Source organism: Drosophila kikkawai, chromosome 3L (assembly GCF_030179895.1).
Source record: "Drosophila kikkawai strain 14028-0561.14 chromosome 3L, DkikHiC1v2, whole genome shotgun sequence".
Taxonomy (NCBI): domain Eukaryota; kingdom Metazoa; phylum Arthropoda; class Insecta; order Diptera; family Drosophilidae; genus Drosophila; species Drosophila kikkawai.
Genome location: NC_091730.1, coordinates 29,348,908 through 29,370,347, shown reverse-complemented (window position 1 = coordinate 29,370,347; position 21,440 = coordinate 29,348,908). Strand labels below are relative to the sequence as shown.

Below are 21,440 nucleotides of genomic sequence, written 5' to 3'. Positions count from 1 at the left end.
TCAACTTTGAATGCTCATATCTTCTACAAAAAAAAAAAAAAGATTTTATTGCAGATTCGGAATCCTTGGGAAATCGAATAAGTATGGTTAAAAAAGTATGGTTTTTGCGAACATGACTTTTTCGATTTTTGCAACGCTAATTGTTCGAGAGGCGCTACTGTGCGTCGTCGGCACTCCTCATAGCCATGGAGCAATGATCCGCCGATATAGCTTTGGTCCAGGAGCCATGGATCGTCAGGCAATGCCATCGCCGGACAAAAGTCGGCAAATTACAATTTGCTCCATCCACCAAAAGTAAGCAGTAATAGAATATGTCTTAGAACAGCTGGGATAACCTGACTGTGGTGATGCTAGATAGCGAAAAAAAGCGCCTTTTGGTAGCCTCCTGCTACATGGCACACGAAAAGACGGTCCCACCAGAAGAACTGAGGAGCCTGATAGAAGCCAGCTCGAAGGTCCTGCAACTGGTCATGGGTGCAGATGCCAACGCGCACCACTGCGTATGGGGGAGCCCCGACATAAACGACAGAGGTGAGTCACTCTTAGACTTTATACTCTCCACTAACCTAAGTATAGCAAACGTGGGGGAAAAACACCTTCGTAGGTCCTCAAACGTGCTAGATCTAACTCTTGAAAGGGGACAGGGTACATTGGTATTAGAATGGAGAGTCTTTGAGAGACCATCCTTCTCAGATCCAATATGCATTCGAACACTCTCCAAAACAATCAGTCTTCAGGAACCCCCGGAATACTAACTGGGAAAAGTTTAGGGGGACTCCGGGCATAGTAAAATCCGCGAAAGACATAGAAAAGTCCCTAGAGACCCTCTGCAAGGAACTGCTAGATGCGTGCAAAGCATCATGCCCAATATCAGACACGAGAAAAAGGGCCAGGCCACCCTGATGGAATAAGGACTTTTCCCTCCGACGAAACAAACACAAAGAATTCTTCAAAATCGACAAGCAAACGAAATATGATATCATCAATCAAGAATACAAAGTCCTACTAAGGGTCTACAAGAAGGTAATACGCAAGGCGCAGAGAAACTCGTGGAGAAACTTCTGCTTCAATATAGAGACTTCCCCAGAAACGGCTAGACTCCGGAAGCATTTATCGACGCAGCCAACTATACAGAATCAACTCAAACGAACAGTGGACTGAGGGCAGCGAAAAGGCCTTACTAATGCATGTGCATATCCCAGGATGCACTGAGGTATCCGATGCAAATAAGCATTAGGACCTAGCAAAATGTCTGCTAGAAATGCAGTCAATATGGGTATTACCGACAACGCCAAATGCCGGAAATGTGATGGATCCCAGGCTACCGAAACCTTGGAGCATCTCATTAGCAAATGTCCGGCCATAACGAGGGCAAGAATGAGATACCTAGGCTCTCCAGTTCTGGCATCGCTAGAAGATGCCTCTATGCAAAAAACACCTTGATCTTCAAGGATCTCAAAACCCGCATAAATAATCTCTAGGTCCATATAGGAATTTCCTCGGATAATTAAGGGCCTTATTGGCCTATGTGTGGCACCACGTGGGCCGTCCGGATAAACCTGACCTAACCTAATATTCAAATGAATAAAATTTTTTATTTACAGAAAAACCAGCTAAAGATGAATCTATTTATAAAAAAAGAGTTTCATTCATATTATCCATATCAACCAACCTTCAAGCAAATGATGAAGTACGGACAGTTTGCCAAACCAAGATTTGTATGTCCTTCCGTGTGAAAGATTTCTTCACTTTGAAAGAATGCTAAGCAAAATTATTGAATCAACTACAGAACGACTTGCACAAATAGTGTTAGCGGTTTGCTCAAAAATAATTATATGGCCTATTTTCTGGATGAAATAAGATATGAGTTGAATGGATGTGAATTGGATAGGACACAGTTTACTGGAATTACTATTAAGAACTTTCTCTCAGTCAGTCAATGGAAAGGAGCGGCTTATCGCAATGCGTGGTGGAGGGGGAGGCAATATCCCTTCTGGAGGACATTTCAGTTTTTCTGTTCCTTTAAAAATGATGGGGTGCGCTGAAGACTACAAGAAAGTCGTCTTAAACTGTAAACACGAGCTCGTTCTGTTACTTACTAAAAACCCTGACATTGCTATAAATAGTATAAGTTGGAAGATCCCCCACATCGTTCCAAGTGATAGAGCTAAAATTAAAATGTTTAATGTAGCAAAGAACGGAGCTAGCCTCTCACTCGCTTTCCGGAGTTGGAATTGTTATACAAATCCAACATTGGTTCAGGGAAGACATCATATATGGAATGTTTGCTATTATTGCATTTACCTTGGATGGAGAACTAATTACAAACAATTTGAGAAATTCAAAAGGATATCTAAATTCTGAAGTACATATATCCCTATGAGGATCTGAATATTAAATATAATGAGAATCGGTTTGCTGTCTAGTATGGCATGTATACAAAATTTCAAGAGAGCTTCTACAATCGAGAACCCGGAGCTCTTTTATCTCCGATGGAATTCATGTCGAAGGCTCCTTTTGTGGTTGTTGATCTCTCATACCAGAACGAGAGTGTCAAATCAGGAGCGACTGAGATAAAAATTTCCACTAAGCTAACTGTTGCGAGATAAATAAAAAGGCATATTCCCTTCTCATCCACGATCGACTAGTTAAATACTTACCATTGGATTAGTTCAACGTATTGTGTAACAGTTTGGAAAGGATTAGTTCATATAAATTTTTGAATTCGTTCCAAGTAGACTAGTGATGCTAGTTCGACAGAAAACATCGATGTCGATGCCCATCGATGTTTTCAAAATAGACCATCGATGTATAACTTAACATCGGTATCAAAAAAACATCGAAAACCATCGGAAAATAGCGCTAAAAATAACATCGATGTTCGATGCATCGATGAATTTTGTAATAAATTACAAAGGGCTTATTTTTATTATCTTATGTCTGATTAAAAACTGAAAATAAGCTACCGTAGTAATTATATATTCTGTTCTTATTTTTATACCCTTGCAGGGTATTATAATTTCAGTCAGAAGTTTGCAACGCAGTGAAGGAGACGTTTCCGACCCTATAAAGTATATATATTCTTGATCAGCATCAACAGCCGAGTCGATCTAGCCATGTCCGTCTGTCCGTCTGTCTGTCTGTCCGTCTGTCCGTCTGTCTGTTTCTACGCAAACTAGTCCCTCAGTTTTAAAGCTATCTAAATGAAACTTTGCATATAGGCTTCTATATACTCTCACTGCTATATATGTCGGAACGGGCCGGATCGGACGACTATATCATATAGCTGCCATATAAATGTTCGATAAATTTTTACAAAAATAATTATAACTTCGCTGTTTTTAAACATTTTTGCATAATTTTTTAGATATGGCCATTTTATATAACTTTAAAATTTTGGTAAAAATTTTATGAAAATCGGACGACTATATGATATAGCTGCCATAGGAACGATCGGGAAATTAATAGAAATAAAATTATAGCTTCGTTGTTTTTCAACGTAATTTTATCTACTCTGAGATATAAGCTTTTTTAATTATTCTAGAATTTTGGTATAAATTTCATAAAAATCGGACAACTATATCACATAGCTGCCATAGAAGCGATGTATACAATATATAATACTGGGAATGTAAAACTGTAACTGTCAAACTGTAAACATAATAAGTATAAGTAAAATGTAATAAAATAATATCTGCAAGGGTATACAAACTTCGGCGTGCCGAAGTTAGCTTCCTTTCTTGTTTAGATATGAAATGACATAATTAAAAATTACATCAATATTGATGCTTCCATAGCACTCTTTCATTTTGTTTGAAATTATAAAAAGGGCAAAGAAAAATATAACAAAACTTTTATAGCAGTCTTTCAATTTGTAAGTAGTTATCCAGAGGCACAAAAAATTTAAAATAAATAAATAATAGTTAGGACCAGTTAGGACCAAACTGAATAAAATCTTTTTATTTATGTTGATACTCCACCCCCTCCCTGACCTCAAGCCGGCTCAACACATATAAACCAAGGAAAGGTCGCCAAAAACCACAACTAAATAAATAATAAATATTGTGGAATCAGAGACCGATGTTTCGTCAAACATCGATGCATCGGTTAACATCGACATCAACAAAAACATCGAAAAACATCGGAAAACATCGCTAAAAAAAACATCGATGCTCGATGCATCGATGTTTTTAGCATCACTATAAGTAGACGCTCACGGAGCCATTAAAAAATCACTAAAAAACAAAGTCAATATTTCAACCGCTATTAGCATTCAACAACTTGTAATTAAAATAAATAATTTCATGAAAATGTTTAAAAATCAAATTTTCCACGAAGATAAGCAGTATATGGAGGATTCGCTCAAATATTTTTATAAGAGGATGACTGATACACTGCTGCACAGTAGTGGCGCCCATAGGTCAAATATAAAGAAAATTATTACAACAAAAATGTACGAAAAGTAGAAAAATCGTCTCTTCTGTGTCCAAACTTCCTAACCTAACAGGACTTTGTAAAAATAGAATTGAAGATGTGAGCACGTGTTCATTTGCAAATCGCAGCTACGCGCATCGCGAATGTTTCACAACCAAACCGAACTTTGAAGTGGTCCGATCGTTTATAACGTGTCTAAATTAATTTTTTTTGTAATGGATTTTGAAGTTCAAGGTATTTTCTATAAAATGAGATAAAATTTTATATATTAATAATAATTATTGTTTTCATTATATTAATGTGAAATAATCATGCTTTTTGTCTATATTCTGAACGTAGTTTTTATGTTTAGCTAAAGTTATAGTTGTGATCCCACAAAAATCTACAGTTCGTATGTATGCCAATGTGTTCTTCGTTCTTTTAAGGTAACAAATGTGAAAAAATTTTTTTCACGAAACTTGCCTATGTGCCTATAATCTTAAAAATACTAACACAGGTGAGGGTAAGGTTTGAATTATATATATGTAAAGAGGTGTTATGGGCATCAGTTGGCAGCCCATGCAAATATCGGCAGGAGTCGTGTCTTCGAGAGGGAGTCGCTATCGTACATCACTAGAGAGAGAGAAGCCGTCGAGGAAAGTTGCAGAAGTCGTAGCGTCGTTTGTAGAGCAGATAAATAAGTTGTAAAACCCTTCGAAAGTCGCGATAATAAGCTGTTAAATACTTAATCAATATCCTATTACTTTGTAAACCTAAATATAATCCTTATAAACTAATAAACATAATACACAGATAATATCCAATTATCTTACATCGAAGCAGCCATTGAAAGAGTCGAAAAAAGTACAGTTGTGTGTGAGCGTCAGTCGAATACAGAGGACAGAGACATAACAAGAACGATCAAGTTGCAGTTTAATAAAACGTTTTAATAATGATTCGGTCTGCAAAAAAGAACAAAAATCACAACCAGAATAATCAACCCAAAACCCGAAGATCAAGATCCAGTAAACGCAGAAGTCAAAGAGATGGATTTGAATACAACATTTTTTTTGCCGCCGAACGAAGTAGAAGAGCAAAGCGAAAGGGAAGAAATCGGCAGGAATGAGATTGAAAACTTTGCAGGTGGCGGAGCAGCAAATTCAGAATTTCACCACACGCTGAAATTCACAACAGGCCATGGAGAAGTACCCAACAACAACGAACTGAGCGAAGTGCTCAAACTGCTTGCAGCGAAAATTGGACAAAGCGATTCCAACAGGAATGCCATTCCAATTGAAAGCTTCTCTAAAGTTGTGCCAGATATTGATGGAGTTTCAATCCCAATTAAGCAGTGGCTAAAATGTTTTGACGGGAACGCAGATGCCTATGAGCTGACCACCAAGCAGAAATATGTGAACGCTCGTATGAAGATTAAGGGCACAGCTAAGTTATTTCTTGAGTCTACAACCGTGTCAACGTATGAGAATTTAACTGCCGTATTGTTGGATGAATTTGATAAATCGCTAAGCAGTGCTGAAGTGCACAAGCAGTTGGGAGAACGAAAAAAGAATGAAAACGAGAACTTTCATGAATATGTGTTGCATATGCGAAAGATAGCAGCTCAAGGATTGGTTGAAGATGAATCGGTGATCCGTTATATTGCAGATGGACTAAAGCTGAGTAACGATCTTAAATATCCTCTTTACAGTGCGCCCAGTTTTAAGGAGTTGCGCAGCCGATTTGAAACGATCGAAATGATGACAAAACCAACAGCCGGACGAAAATAAGCAGTGCAGCAGAGTGACGCCGGCAAAGCAGTAAAACCAGGGAGGCTATTCGATCACCAACAAAACCAAAACAAAAGGTATTGTTTTAACTACGGCTCACCCGAGCATATGAGAGCTGAATGCAAAGAGGAGACTAAATGTTTTAAGTGCAGCGGCAGTGGGCACACATCACGCAGTTGTAGAGGAGAAAATCCAAACATCGGTGTGATCAGCGAGTCAAGGGAGAAGACCCTTACCATCAACAACAAAAGCGTTTCGTGTCTAGTCGACACTGGTGCTGACGTGTCCCTTATGCGATTCAGGACATATAAGGAGAAGTTTGCTGAAAATCCACTGCAGAAAAGTTTTGCTAAATTGTACGGTCTCGGAAATATTGCGACAACTGTACTAGGTGCGTTAAATGCGCAAGTGGAGGTGGATGGAATGGCTACTCATCATAAGTTTCTCATCGTCCCTGATTCCAAAGTTATGTCAACGTAATCATCGGCTTTGATTTCCTGAAGAAGTTCACAGTTGTGCTGGAGAAAGGCAAATATGCTTTCACTGGAGGAGATGACGCCGAAGAAGCTCGTGTACAACATAATGTCTACAATGTTGTAAGTCAGGATACAGAACTAGATGTTCCACACAAATACAAAGCAGTCGTCAAGCAGCTAGTTGATAATTACAAACCGTCGAGGGAGCTAACCTGTCCAGTAAAGATGACAATAATTCCGAATTGCAACAAAATGGCATTTAGGGAGCAGCCTAGCCGATCATCAGCAGCAGAACGAGAGATAATTCGCAAACAGGTCGTGGAATGGTTACAGCAGGGTATCGTACTTGAATCCCATTCTGATGTTGCGAGTAAAGTTGTCCTAGCTAAGAAAAAGGATAACACATACAGGCTTTGCATAGACTACCGTATTTTGAACACAATGGTTCTGAAAAATCGATTCCCAGTTCCACTCATAGAAGAAGTGCTTGATAAGATGCAAGGTGCAAAGTATTTTTCAGTCTTTGACCTCAAGAATGGTTTCTTCCACGTCGAAATTGATGAACCGAGCCGAAAATACACAGCGTTTGTGACAAAGGAGGGACTTTTCGAATTTAACAGAGCTCCATTTGGATTTTGTAATTCGCCAGCAGTATTCTTGAGGTATGTTACATATATTTTCCAGCAGCTGATCAATGAAGGTATTATGGAGATGTACATAGACGACATTGTTGTTTTTGGACGTACAGTCGAAGAATGTCTTAACAACATGCAGCGAGTCCTAAAGCAGGCAGAGCAGTACGGCCTCGACATTAAATGGTCAAAGTGCCACTTTTTAAAGGAGCGTATTAATTTCCTTGGCTACGAGGTGGAAAATGGAGAGATATGGCCTGGGAAAGAGAAGGTTAAAGCCGTTAAAAATTTTCCAATGCCGATAAATATCAGAGGTATTCAAGCTTTTCTTGGTTTGACGGGCTACTTCCGTAAGTTTATTAAGAATAACGCCCTCATCGCTAAACCCCTAACGCAGCTGTTGAAAAAAGATTCGGCTTTTAAAATAGAGGGAGAACAGAAGCAAGCAGTAGAACAACTAAAAGCAGCCCTAATAGATGAACCTGTTCTCAAGATTTGGAGTCAAAACGCTAAAACACAACTGCATGTGGATGCATCTAAGCATGGATTTGGTGGAACGCTGCTGCAGCAACACGATGGCAAATGGCACCCTGTTTTTTACTGGAGCAAGAAAACAACGCCACAAGAAGAAAGGCTTACAAGTTACGTACTTGAAGTAATGGCAGCTTACCTAGCAACGAAGAGACTTCGACATTACTTGTTGGGAACACAATTTGATTTAGTCACTGACTGTGCAGCATTTAAACAGACAATCTCCAAGAAAGATATTCCTCGAGAAGTGACGCCGTGGCTGATGTACCTACAAGATTTTACCTTCAATGCAGAGCACCGAGCAGGAACCAGAATGCAGCATGTCGATAGCCTGAGTCGTTTTCCTGTGATGATCGTTACGTCGGAGGTGCACGCACAGATCAGAAGAGCGCAGCAGAACGATGAACGTCTAACAACCGTGAGGGAAATTTTGAAGCAGAAGGCGTATGCAGATTATGTAATCAAGAACGACATAATTTTTAAACAAATAAATGGACAAGATTTGCTGGCAGTACCAAAATGTATGGAGAAGGAGATAATTCAGAATGCACATAACTTTGGCCACATGGGAACTCAGAAGACCATACACGCAGTTCAGCAGGATTTTTATATACCACACTTGGAAAAGAAAGTAAAGCAGGTAATTTCGAACTGCATTGAATGCATCACTCACAACCAAAAGCTGGGTAAACAAGAGGATTATCTACACGCAATAGATAAAGGCGACATTCCACTTTCAACATTACACATTGATCATTTAGGTTCGTTGGACTTGACGTCGAAAAGCTACAAGTATATTTTCGCTGTTGTAGATGGTTTTTCGAAATATACTTGGATATTCCCTACTAAGTCGACAAACGCAGAAGAATCTATCCGCCATCTGGAATCGTGGATCTTAATATTTGGCAGTCCTCAAAGAATTATCAGCGATAAAGGAGCTGCTTTTACATCACATTCTTTTAGAAAATTTTGCAGTAACAACAAGATTGAACATATCGAGACTACAGCAGGCGTACCAAGGGGCAATGGCCAAATCGAACGGGTCAACAGAGTTATTATTTCTCTTCTCTCAAAGATGTCAGCAGCGGAACCAGCCAAATGGTATAAGTACGCATCCCAAGTGCAGCAGGCTATCAACGCACATGTCCACGCATCGACTAGCTTCACACCCTTTGAAGTTATGTTTGGTCAACGAATGAGAAATAACTCCAGTCCTGAGCTAATGAAGATTCTACAAGATTAAATGCTTTTAAACCTACAAGACGAACGCAATATAATTTGGCAAGAAACTAGGCTACAAATCGAAAAAGCTCAAGAAACTTATAAGAAGAACTACGACAAGAAGAGAAAGGGACATCATGGCTATCAGTTGGGTGATCTAGTAGCCATCAAAGCAACGCAGTTCATAACCGGAAGAAAGTTGGCTAATAAATACATCGGACCATATGAAGTAACTCAAGTAAAACGTAACGGCAGATACGATGTCAAAAAAGCAGCAGAATTTGAGGGTCCACTACTAACATCTACAAGCGTTGATTTTATGAAGCTGTGGCGCTATTCTTACTACGAAGAAGATGACGATCTGAGTGCTGAAGAGGATGATACATCTGGGGCAGATGTTTTGCAGGATGGCCGAATGTAAGGAGGTGTTATGGGCATCAGTTGGCAGCCCATGCAAATATCGGCAGGAGTCGTGTCTTCGAGAGGGAGTCGCTATCGTACATCACTAGAGAGAGAGAAGCCGTCGAGGAAAGTTGCAGAAGTCGTAGCGTCGTTTGTAGAGCAGATAAATAAGTTGTAAAACCCTTCGAAAGTCGCGATAATAAGCTGTTAAATACTTAATCAATATCCTATTACTTTGTAAACCTAAATATAATCCTTATAAACTACCCTTCAGTTCCATTCCTCAACGATTCCCCTACGATTCCTCACGGAACCGAAATAGATCCCTGACGAATCGTCAGGGAACGTTCATACAAAACTTCGAGGAATTTCCATACAAAAGGTGGTCGCAGCCATGAATTCGAAATTCACCAAGAATCCGCCACGAATCGCCAGGGAAAGTCACCGGGAATTTCGAAAGATAATCGTGCACGATTCGTCAAGGAATCGCTGGGGGAATCGTCGACGAATCTTGCGGGAATCGCTAGAGGAATCGTCGAGGAATCGCACAGGAATCGCTGGCGGCAATCGTCGAGGAATCGCACGGGGAATCGTCGACGAATCTTGAGGGAATCGCTTGGGGAATCGTCGAGGAATCCCAGATGAAAACCTATAGAAAATTCCTGAAAAATCCCCCCTTCCTATAAAAATCCGATGTAATTTAATTCTTATTTATTTATGGATTGCATATTTTTATTTATCTTCACTTTTTTGGTAGCATTACATTTTTCTGCAAAATTAAACATGTACATACATATCGACGCATTTTCGCGAAAGTATCGTATGTCGATAAATCCAATTTTACAGGAGAAGCTTTTTTGTGCTTTAATTTCTTAGGAAGCACTATAGAAAAGACAAAATTGAAACTTAATTTTTATCGGAACTATAGGGGTTTCAGCTATAATATTTCACAGGGTAGTGCGACATTAGGTGCCTAACAATTTTGCATTAAAATCTCAATTTCGAAAAAAAGCGACATACGATACTTTCGCGAAAATGCGTCGATATGTATACATATGTACATACATACATAAGTGCGTGTCACGCACCGAAAAGACCGAAAATTCTCGCGCGTGTCAGGGTATAGCCGACAAGGCAATGCCTTGCAATTAGATTCACACGATTTTATACGTAAAAATTAATTAAATATAATCTTAAATATTTTGAAATAATTCTACTTATTTTAAAAAGGTCATTCTCACGTCGGTGCAATACTCTTTGTTTTTGACACCAATTTTCTTTCCTCCCTTCCTTCCATCTCCATCTCTCTCTAATTTTCGAATTCTCGCAACCGCTACTCCGAACGTAGATCGAAAACAATAAAAACAAGAAAGGAAGCTAACTTCGGCACGCCGAAGTTTGTATACCCTTGCAGATTGGTTTTCATATTTATATTATAAATTATAATGCCGAAAACAGACACTAAACTGAGTTACATACCATTTTACCTATACTTATTATGTTTACAGTTTGACAGTTACAGTTATACCTTCCCAGCTTTACATTTTCCCTACATCTACCGATCGCTCCTATGGCAGCTATATGATATAGTTGTCCGATTTTTATGAAATTTATTCCAAATTTCTAGAATAATAAAAAAAGCTTATATCTCAGAGTAGATGAAAATACGTTGAAAAACAACGCAGTTATAATTTTTATACCCTTGCAGGGTATTATAATTTCAGTCAGAAGTTTGCAACGCAGTGAAGGAGAAGTTTCCGACCCTATAAAGTATGTATATATATTCTTGTTCAGCATCAACAGCCGAGTCGATCTAGCCATGTCCGTCTGTCCGTCTGTCCGTCTGTCTGTCTGTCCGTCTGTCCGTCTGTCTGTTTCTACGCAAACTAGTCCCTCAGGTTTAAAGCTATCTGAATGAAACTTTGCATATAGTCTTCTATATACTCTCACTGCTATATATGTCGGAACGGGCCGGATCGGACGACTATATCATATAGCTGCCATACAAATGTTCGATATATTTGTAGAAAAAAAATTATAACCTTGCTGTTTTTCAACATTTTTGCACCATTTTATGGATATGGCTTTTTTATATTATTTTAGAATTTTGGTAAGAATTTTATGAAAATCGGACGACTATATGATATAGCTGCCATAGGAACGATCGAGAAATAAATAGGAAAAAAAATTATAGCTAACTTGTTTTTTATCGTATGTTTATCTACTCTGAGATATAAGCTTTTTTTATTATTCTAGAAATTTGGAATAAATTTCATAAAAATCGGACAACTATATCATATAGCTGCCATAGGAGCGATCGGTAGATGTAGGGAAAATGTAAGGCTGGGAATGTAAAACTGTAACTTGCAAACTGTAAACATAGTATAGGTAAAATGTAATGAAACTTTGCTTTGTGAGTGTTTTCAGTATTTAAATCTATAATATAAACATCGAAACCAATCTGCAAGGGTATACAAACTTCGGCTTGCCGAAGTTAGCTTCATTTCTTGTTTCTATTATTTTCCCTATCGTTCCTATGGCAGCTATAAGATATAGTCGTCCGATTTTCATGAAATTTATACCAAAATGTTGAAATAATACCAGAAGCTCATGTGTCAAAGTAGATTAAAATACGTTGAAAAACAACGAAGTTATAATTTTTTTGATTTATTTCCCGATCGTTCCTATGGCAGCTATAAGATATAGTGGTCCGATTTTCATAAAATTTTTACCAAAATTCTGGAATAATATAAAAGCCAAGTTAAAATTTTTTTCTAAAAATTTATCGAACATTTGTATGGCTGCTATAGTCGTCCGATCCGGCCCGTTCCGACATATATAGAAGACTATATGCAAAGTTTCATTCAGATAGCTTTAAAACTGAGGGACTAGTTTGCGTAGAAACGGACAGACGGACGGACAGACGGATGGACAGACGGACATGGCTAGATCGACTCGGCTGTTAATGCTGATCAAGAATATATATACTTTATAGGGTCGGAAACGTCTCCTTCACTGCGTTGCAAACTTCTGACTGAAATTATAATACCCTGCAAGGGTATAAAAAGCTAAAAAAAAAAATATTCAAAAAAATCCGCTAAAAAGCTAAAGAAAAATGAATAAAAAAAAAACGAAAAAATGTCAAAAAAATAACAATTTATTAAGGTAATTTTTGCTTAAAATATTTCCATAAACTTATTAATATCTTCTTGGTCGTCCTCATTTGCGTATGACATATTAGTACCTATCATGCGCAAATATTTTACAGGCACTTCATAGTCGACGCATTAGTTTCCAATCCTTCGCAATCCTTATCTGTATATTAAAATAGAAAATGAATACAGTATATCTTTTGCTTGTAAATAACACTTTACCTTTTGCTTAGAATTTTGTTAGACGTGCTGAGGCCTATCGAATTTCTAAATTTGGATTTAATTACATAGGTTAACCTGGCTAAAAACGCTTTCTATTTCCGCGATTGACCATGGCAAACATAATATTTGGATGGCCACAGTTGCCAACTCAAAAAATCTTCGGTTTCCAACAGAATCTTCAAATTGAATAACCTCAAACCAACATTTTTTTGTGTCGCTGATGTTTTCCCACTAGATTGAATTGACGTTATTATATTGGCGTTCAATTTCTGCATTTTTCTTACATTCCAGAACCTTTAGAGTTTCTGTGATGCTGACACTTTTGCATATTTTGTACTTAATAGGGTCTTCCCACACACCGTCAAAGCGTATTCACCGTCCGTTGAACTAACTGCCCATAAAGTTTTGCCGTTCCGATTTTTTTTTTTTTGTCGCGCGGGGTCCCGGTTTCACCTCCCGCCCAACCGACCAAGGGGCGCAGCCGTGTGACGTAAGGCACGAATCGCGAACTAGATATACGCGTTAGAATTAAAGAAGAAAAAGAACGAGGAAACATTAGAAGATAACAAAAAAAAATATATATGAGAAAAAAAAAATATAATATAACATAAGCATATAAATATATAAAACACGCATGCAAAACTAGGAAAAAACAAAAAAAAATATAGTATAATATAAATATATAACTAAATAAAGAAATAAATAAAATAAAAACGCATGCAAAATTATACTACGGTTCTACACTACGAGTCAATTCTACTAGTATTAAAGTTTTTAATAAAGAAGGGGTATCACTACGAATAATAATATCAGAGAGGCGGTTGTAATCCGTACATAAAATCCTAAAAGCTTACAATGATTTACTACTAAAGGGATAAGGGTTCTAGATGTAAGTCGAGGAACGTGAAAATTGAGCTGCCCCAAGAGATAGGGCCTCTCAACCTCACCGGTTATTAGGTTGTTAAGAAATACGACACCAAGCATCGTTCTACGGTTAGCTAGCGAGGGTAAGTTAATTAATATAAGTCTAGAATAGAATTGTAGTCTCACTTTCTTCTTCGTGGGATAAACTTGTACTGAATCCTTTCACGGAGGATTTCCCCCCCCCCCCCCCCCCCCCCCCCCCCTCCTGAACACATTTTTTTGACTTGTTTTTCACAATTTCACAGTGAACACAATATTGGCTTGTCACGTCAAATTAACTGAGCAGAGAACAATGTCATGCTACATATGTATTATATATATATACAAATGAATTTCCCGCTTTTTTGCTGAAAATTTTCCTTTCTTTGCTATAATACTCACGGAGCCCGAGACATTTCCCACGATTGAAAAACTGTGGAAATCGGTTCGTGCGTTCTGGAGTTATATGACCAGGGAGGAAAACTCGACTTATTTTAAACATAAACAAGAAAGGAAGCTAACTTCGGCACCCCAAAGTTTGTATACCCTTGCAGATTGGTTTTGAGGTTTATATTATAGATTTAAATGCTGAAAACACTCACAAAACAGAGTTTCATTACATGTTACCTATACTTATTATGTTTACAGTTTGACAGTTACAGTTTTACATTCCCAGTTTTACATTTTCTCTACATCTACCGATCGGTTTATATGGCAGCTATATGATGTAGTTGTCCCATTTTTATGAAATTTATACCATAATTCTAGAATAATAAAAAAAGCTTATATCTCAGAGTAGATAAGCATACGTTGAAAAACAACGAAACTATAATTTTTTTCCTATTTATTTCTCGACCGTTGCTATGGCAGCTATATGATATAGTCGTCCGATTTTCATAAAATTTTTACCAAAACGGACAGACGGACAGACAGACAGACGGACAGACGGACAGACGGACAGACGGGCAGACAGACAGACGGACAGACGGACATGGCTAGATCGACTCGGCTGTTGATGCTGATCAAGAATATATATACTTTATAGGGTCGGAAACGTCTCCTTCACTGCGTTGCAAACTTCTCACTGAAATTATAATACCCTGCAAGGGTATAAAAAGGGAATTTAATTCTTATTCAGGCCTGCTCCGGTAACCGTAAAATTTTTTCGATTTCGTTTTTGGCAAAAACGAACCGTTTTCGTTTTTAGCTGCTCCGGTTTTCGGAAAATTTCTGCTATCGGAATGTTTTGTTTTCTCATCGTTTCTCACTGCTCAAGAAGCTAACATGTGTTGTTGTTAATGGAGTTAAGCAATTCTAGGCATCTAAGATGCTGCCACACTTTTCACAGTTTTAATTCCGGTGGTCTCAAATAATTATTTGGTTAATTTGTACCATTTAAGTAATCACATTGTTACGACCTGTGTTTTCCCGATGGGGCAAGGCCGGCTAGCCAGTCTCCTCTCAGAGGGGATTTCTCCCCATTCACCCGCAGGTCGCACCATAAATAAATAAAAAAAAAGAACAAAGACCGACAAGAAAGTTAAACAAACTACATTACTATACAATAATTACTGCCTGACTACTTCACCTCTCTCTTCTTCTCTCTCGGAGCGTAGGCTTGGGCTTGGCTGGAATCGCCCTGGACGCCCCTCCCTTCCAGAGATCCGGAATCTCATTTTCGGCGGATCTCCCCTTGGCAGGCGGATTTCGCCGGCCTACTCCTGGCTACTGACGGGTCATTATTTAAATGAACCCTCATTTCCTTCAGCACTGCATCCTACCTACTTGGAGCTCCAATCAGGGGAAAGGACTGAGACGGGACGTTCGAATTTTACTCTCAACAATTATACCCCTACAAGACCAACCGGCCTTCGCAGCGCAGCCGCATCAAATATCCTTTTTTTCTTGGTTTTAGTTGATGTTAAATTTTCTGAAATTGTTTATGTTCATGGACTTCTATTTTACATAATGTGGAATATAATTGTTAATTGTTATTTATGTGCCTTTGATTTGATTTTTATGTGCTTTTAATTTTTAAATTTAATGTATCTGGTGCCTTTGGTGCCTTTTAACTATGGCGTTTTAACATTGCCAAATGAGTGAATTAGCATATTTATATACACATTATATACACATTGCACCGACAAACAAATAAACAATATAAACTAGCACGGACACTTTAGAATAAATAAATAGAATTTGTTTACGCCGGGACTGTACAAGTTTCACATGTCACAGCCGTCACCACACCCTCCTGCATCGTGATAACCCATTCGCGACCGCTCCGACTCCGTCTGCGCCAGCGAGGCCGCGGCCCGCGGATTCCCCAAGAAACGCGAGCACTTCAGAAGATAACTCTGACGTACAAGTGTGCTTCGCTTCCGGCTCAAAGGCCGTCCTGTTGGGCACCGCTCTCGTCGACATTTGCCATCTGGGGTGCACTTTCCAAGCGCGTGCCTTGATTGACTCTGGTTCCGAGGCGACATTCATTACTGAGAGGTTATTCAATCTCGTGAAACTGCCGTTCAAGACCACTCAAGCCCAAGTCTCCGGCCTTAACCAAACCATTGCCGCTCAGTCTACGAAACTCTGCACTCTCGCCATCCGAGCGCCTTCCAGACCCGGGCTGAAGCTGGAAACTGCAGCTTATGTTCTTCCGCAGTTAGCCGGGAAGCTTCCCTCGTATCCGATTCCACGAGACCTACTGAAGGGACTTCCTGACGTCCCGCTTGCTGATCCAACGTTCTTCGAGAGCTCCGAAATCGACGTCCTGCTTGGAGCCGACATTCTTCCGTCCGTGCTTCTAGGCGGCTCCAAGAATAACATTTTCGGCTCTCTCCTGGCGCAAGAGACGATTTTCGGATGGGTACTCTCAGGCCCAGTGCCTTCAGAGGCCACGAGCGGCGTGTCTGTGTTCTCGACACGAATTTCCGTCCAGTCAAACCGCTCGGTGGACACATTCCGTCCCATTCGCAGTGCCGCTGTCTTGGAAAGCAGGCGTACCCACAGCACGCAGTCCTACCGTTGCCGAATCTGCAACGGGTTCCACCCGCTCCGGAAATGCCAACAGTTCCTGAAACTCAGCGCTCATAAGAGGCTCCGTGCGGTTCTCGACAACCGCTATTGTTCAAACTGCTTGGCCCACGAACATTCTGAGGGAACCTGCCGCAGTGGTGACCAATGCAAGACGTGCAATCAGCACCACCACACACTCCTGCATAAGCATGACCATCCAGGGCATGCACCCCGTTCGCAGCAGCGGGCACCTTCATATTTCAAGTTCGCACACCATCGACCATAGCGAAGGTCGTCCCTCTCCCGATGGAAGCGCCCGTCTGCCCGCAACAACCAGTCGCCTGTCACTCCGATGTTTTATGTAACTGTGGTGTCGTAGCTCTATTCCGTGTTCCAAATCGCAAGGTTTCTATTACTAATTCCGATTTTTTTTTATCTCCGTCTTATTCCGCCCGTAATAGCAAACCGCATGTCTCCACATCCACGCAGCGCCATGGAACTGGAGCGCAGATGTACTCGAGGTTCCAATTCCTACCGATGCCGAGTCTGCAACAAGATCCATCCGCTCAAGATCCGTCGCCGACTTCTCCGACCAGTGAGGTGATTGCTGAAAACCGTGCAGCCAGACCACCACACGTTGCTGTACCTATCCGAACAGCCAATGGATCCGCGCCAGTCGCGGCAGGATGTGCCCGGCCTCGGAATTCGTCTGCTGCTCCTCGGACCTTGTCTCCACGGCAATCTTCAGCCGCTCCTCGGCCCTCGTCCGGCACTCCGCGGCGTTCTGCAGCCGCTCCTCTACCATCATCCGGTACGGATTTGTTGCAACCCGAGTGATTGCAAGGGGGGGGGAGAATGTTTACGCCAGGAGGCCCCTGCTCCCCCTCTGCCCACCGAGCGTCTGAGCGTCCAAAAACTCAAGCGCTCCCAGCGTAGCAACGCTCGCCCGCTCTGGCCTTCTTGCTCTCCCGCGCTCGCTCTCCCGCAGCGCTAAGCGCTTTCGCACTCTCGAGCGCGGGCCTCGGGCTTCGTTGCCGAACACTCGGATCGTCCGCTGCCGCTCTCTCGCTCTCGCTTAGCGAAGACAACGAGCGTGAGCGCGGCCGTTTGCTGAAGTTTTAGAGTTAGTACCATGTATGCAGCCGAATAAAGCTGATCGCTTGAATTGCCTCCACGACGCCCCCGACTTTGTTTCCTCTTCTGGGTTTTTTGTTTGGTCTCTGCTCCGGTGGAAACTACTTGTTCACGGATCTTCAGTGGAAGGATCGCCCCCCTCCTAAACAGAATTTAAATTTAATAAATAAATAAATAAATAGGGATGAATAAATTAAATAAATAAATAAATACGGTGGAAATTTATAAATAAATAATTTAGCCTAATGGTCAATAAATAAATAAATAAATTAAATTATATTATACGGCTATGGATTCCTTGGGGCTTCCGTCACCTTTGTCTCGGCTGAGACGGTGGAACCTCGGCCTTGGAAGTCCAGAATTAGGAACACACTCGAATTTGGGGTTGGGCCGTTTCTTTTCTTTCTTCCCCCCAGAACTTTCGCCTCCAGGAGGCACAGGACCCTGTGAACGTGTCTATGGCTTATTCTAATTCTAGTTCCGTTTGGAACGGATTCACTTTTGTTTTCTTCCTGGCTGTTTCCTTCTTTTTCTAGTTTCCCGGCGACCGGCTCCTGGTCACCTTCGTGGCTTCCCGGCTGGCTCCGGTTGCCTTCCGTTTATCCTCCTTTTTAATTACTGGCTTCGTGCACCAAGAACTCGACGACGCTGGTGGCTGTGACTTCCTTCATTGCTTTAGGAATGTGAACTTTGAGAAGTGATCCACGCCCACAAATATCCAGGCTTTCCCTTGCTTCGACCGTGGATATTTGCCCAGGAAATCTATATATAGTTTCTGGAATGGCCTTTCCGTCACCACTTCCTGCCCTATCCCGACCTGCGTGCGATAATTCGGGGCCTTCGCCTCCTTGCACTGAATGCATTGTCCCACGAAGTCTCGAACTTGCGTCGTCATCCCTGGCCAGTAATACTGCCGTTGGAGTTTCTGTATGGTCTTCTTTACTCCTCCGTGTCCCGACGTCGGTTCCTCGTGAGCCGTCGCGATCATACCGGCTGTCAGCGATGCCGGAATCCATAGTTTCCACGGCCCACCCTCGACTTCATCTTCCAATCTCAAAAATCCGAGGCATTTAAAGATGAGTTCGCCTTCCACGCGAACGTCCGGTAGGCGAGCCTGGTTTTCCTTTATCTCATCTCGAATCTCTTTATATTCCGCTGATTGGAACTCCGTCGTGGCAAATCCCAGGGTGTCGTCGGCATCCAGCTTCAGCTCCTCCACGCATCTGGGCAGCGTATCGGCCACCACGTTGTCGGCTCCCTTCCGGTGCGAAATCTCGAAGTCGAAGCCTTGGAGCCTGAGGGACCATCGTGCCAGGCGTCCGCTGAGGTCCTTCATGGTCATCAACCACTTCAGACTCGCATGGTCGGTGATTACTGTGAACGGCATCAGTTCCACATATGGCCGGAATCTTTCTATGGCAAGCACTGCTGCCAAACACTCCTTCTCTGTCACCGAATAATTTATCTGGTGTTTGTTCAGTTTTGCAGAGAAGAAGGCTATCGGACGATCGTTCTTGTTCTCATCATATTTGAACAGGACTGCTCCCACCCCAAGATGTGACGGGTCGCACTGGACATAAAACGGCCGTTTAAAATCAGCGTGGACCAACACCGGGGCCGGTGCGTTCTTCAGCGCCTGTTTCGCGCTCTTGGCCTCTTCGCCCAGCACTAACCGCGTGGTTCTTCCTTTCTTTAGGGCGTCCGTGAGCGGTGTCGCCATGGCTGCGAAGTCCTTGATGAACCGTCGATACCACCCCGCTGTGCCCAAAAAGCTCTGCAGTTCCTTCACCGATTTCGGCTCGGGAATTTTTTGGATCGCGACGATCCTTTCCGACGATGATGAACCCCAGGTACTTCAGCGTCTTGAAGCAAGACTTTGACTCTTTCAACCCTATCGTCAAATTTGCCTTCCTCAGACATTCCGCCACCAAACTGAGGTACTTCATGTGCGTGTCGAAGAAGAACTGTACCGGCACATGTACTCGTCCGATAATCGACCTATCTTCTCCCGCAGCGGTCTTTACTATGGACACGTACTTCTCCATCCTCACGCCTATCTCCTCCAGCAACTCACGACTGCCTCTCCCGAGGACGTTGACGGACGCGCCTGTGTCCAGCAAACCGGTCACTCGCTTGCCCTGGATGAGGACCTCGGCAAAGACTCGGGGATCGCTTCCCATTCCTCGGCGCACGGCTTCCACCACGGCTCGTCGAGTCTGGTGCCTCTGCCGGAATCGTTTCCTCGCCTTCAGGAGCCTCCGGCTGACAGTTCGCATCCCATCTAGCTGGTGATTACTGAATATGCGGTTGCGGGCCTCGCGGTACCGCTGCATCCGCTCATCCGCTGGTAAATACCTTAAATAATTGGTTATTATATTGTTTTTCCTAACGGCTAAATCTTTATTCGTAGGTTAACTTATGGTTGGGGTCCGCGGATCATTTAGTTGCGGGCCTGAATCTCGAGCGCGGGTCTCCCACCTTCCCTACGCTCGTCCTCGCGTTTCCCGCGCACACCGGGCAGTTTGGAGTGACCACCTCCGGTTTCCCGCAATCGCGGAAACCGTGGTCGGTCAGGCCGCAGTTCCAGCAGGTCAATCTTGGCCTGGCAACCTCCTCGACGACCGGATCCTCCATTCCCGCCTCGACCTCGGGTCCGTCGACCGCCACCTCTTCAACCTGACGTCCGCTTGGCTGGAACTTGGACGGCCCGCGATAGGTGGGTCTGACCTCCCGCTTCATGAAGGCCTCTTCCACCTCCAGGCACTCCTCACGCAGATGCTCCACGCTGTATACCCTAAGGGCATACACGAATCTCGCAATCTCGGCAGTAAGTCCCTTTTTGACAATTCGGATCATCTCTGACTCCGGAATGGGTGCCATCAGTCGGTTACCCAGCCGCCGCATCGCTCGGAAATACTCCTCCACAGATTCGCCGCCTCTCGAACTCGCCGCCTATGCCACTGAATCTGGCCACCAGGCTCTCCTTTAGGTCGTCCCAGGTCTGCGGTGGATTCTCCTTTACTTGCTGCCAATACCATTCGGCGGCCTGGCCTCGCATCAGCTGGTAGAAGCTACTCAGCACCTGGTCCCAGGAACACCGAGACTGCCGTTGTAGGTACTCCACCCTGAAAACGAAGTCTTCTACGGCGAGCTTGTTCGGGTCTCCGTCGAAGAAGATCTCCCACTTCTCGATTCGCACACCTCTCACCGCCTCCTCTCTTCTTTAGTACCAATTTATATTTCTATGAATAAATATATTCCGACACAGGTCGTGAAAAATCCCTAAAGTTCCCGTGTTCTTATTTCGAGTGCATTTCCGTCTTGCATTGCCATTATTTTGGAGGGGGGTTTATTTTTAGGCTAAATAAACCCCCCTCCAAAATAATGGCAATGCAAGACGGATCGCCTATTAAAGTCTTTTAAACTCAAAAAGCTTATCAACTGCTTTTATTGGGATCCTCGGAATAAAAACTTACATTCGAATATACACACGGGTAAAAAAATTACTTATTACTTTTAGCAATAAACTAGTAAGCCCGGCGAACTCCGTTA

The 21,440-nt window shown here is 42.1% G+C and overlaps 1 protein-coding gene across 2 annotated transcripts in view; it reads left to right on the top strand.

Moving 5' to 3' along the window:
- Positions 1-21,440, top strand: part of vtd (RAD21 cohesin complex component verthandi) — a 270,142-nt gene that overhangs the window by 177,916 nt on the left and 70,786 nt on the right. The window contains exon 8 of one of the 2 annotated variants that reach the window (XM_070285352.1): positions 15,356-15,505. The exons of the other annotated variant lie outside the window; for it this stretch is intronic. Coding sequence (XP_070141453.1) covers positions 15,356-15,490 — 135 coding nt within the window. The 3' untranslated portion in view covers positions 15,491-15,505. Of the gene's footprint in view, positions 1-15,355; positions 15,506-21,440 lie in introns of those variants that run through there. 2 annotated transcript variants of the gene reach the window in all.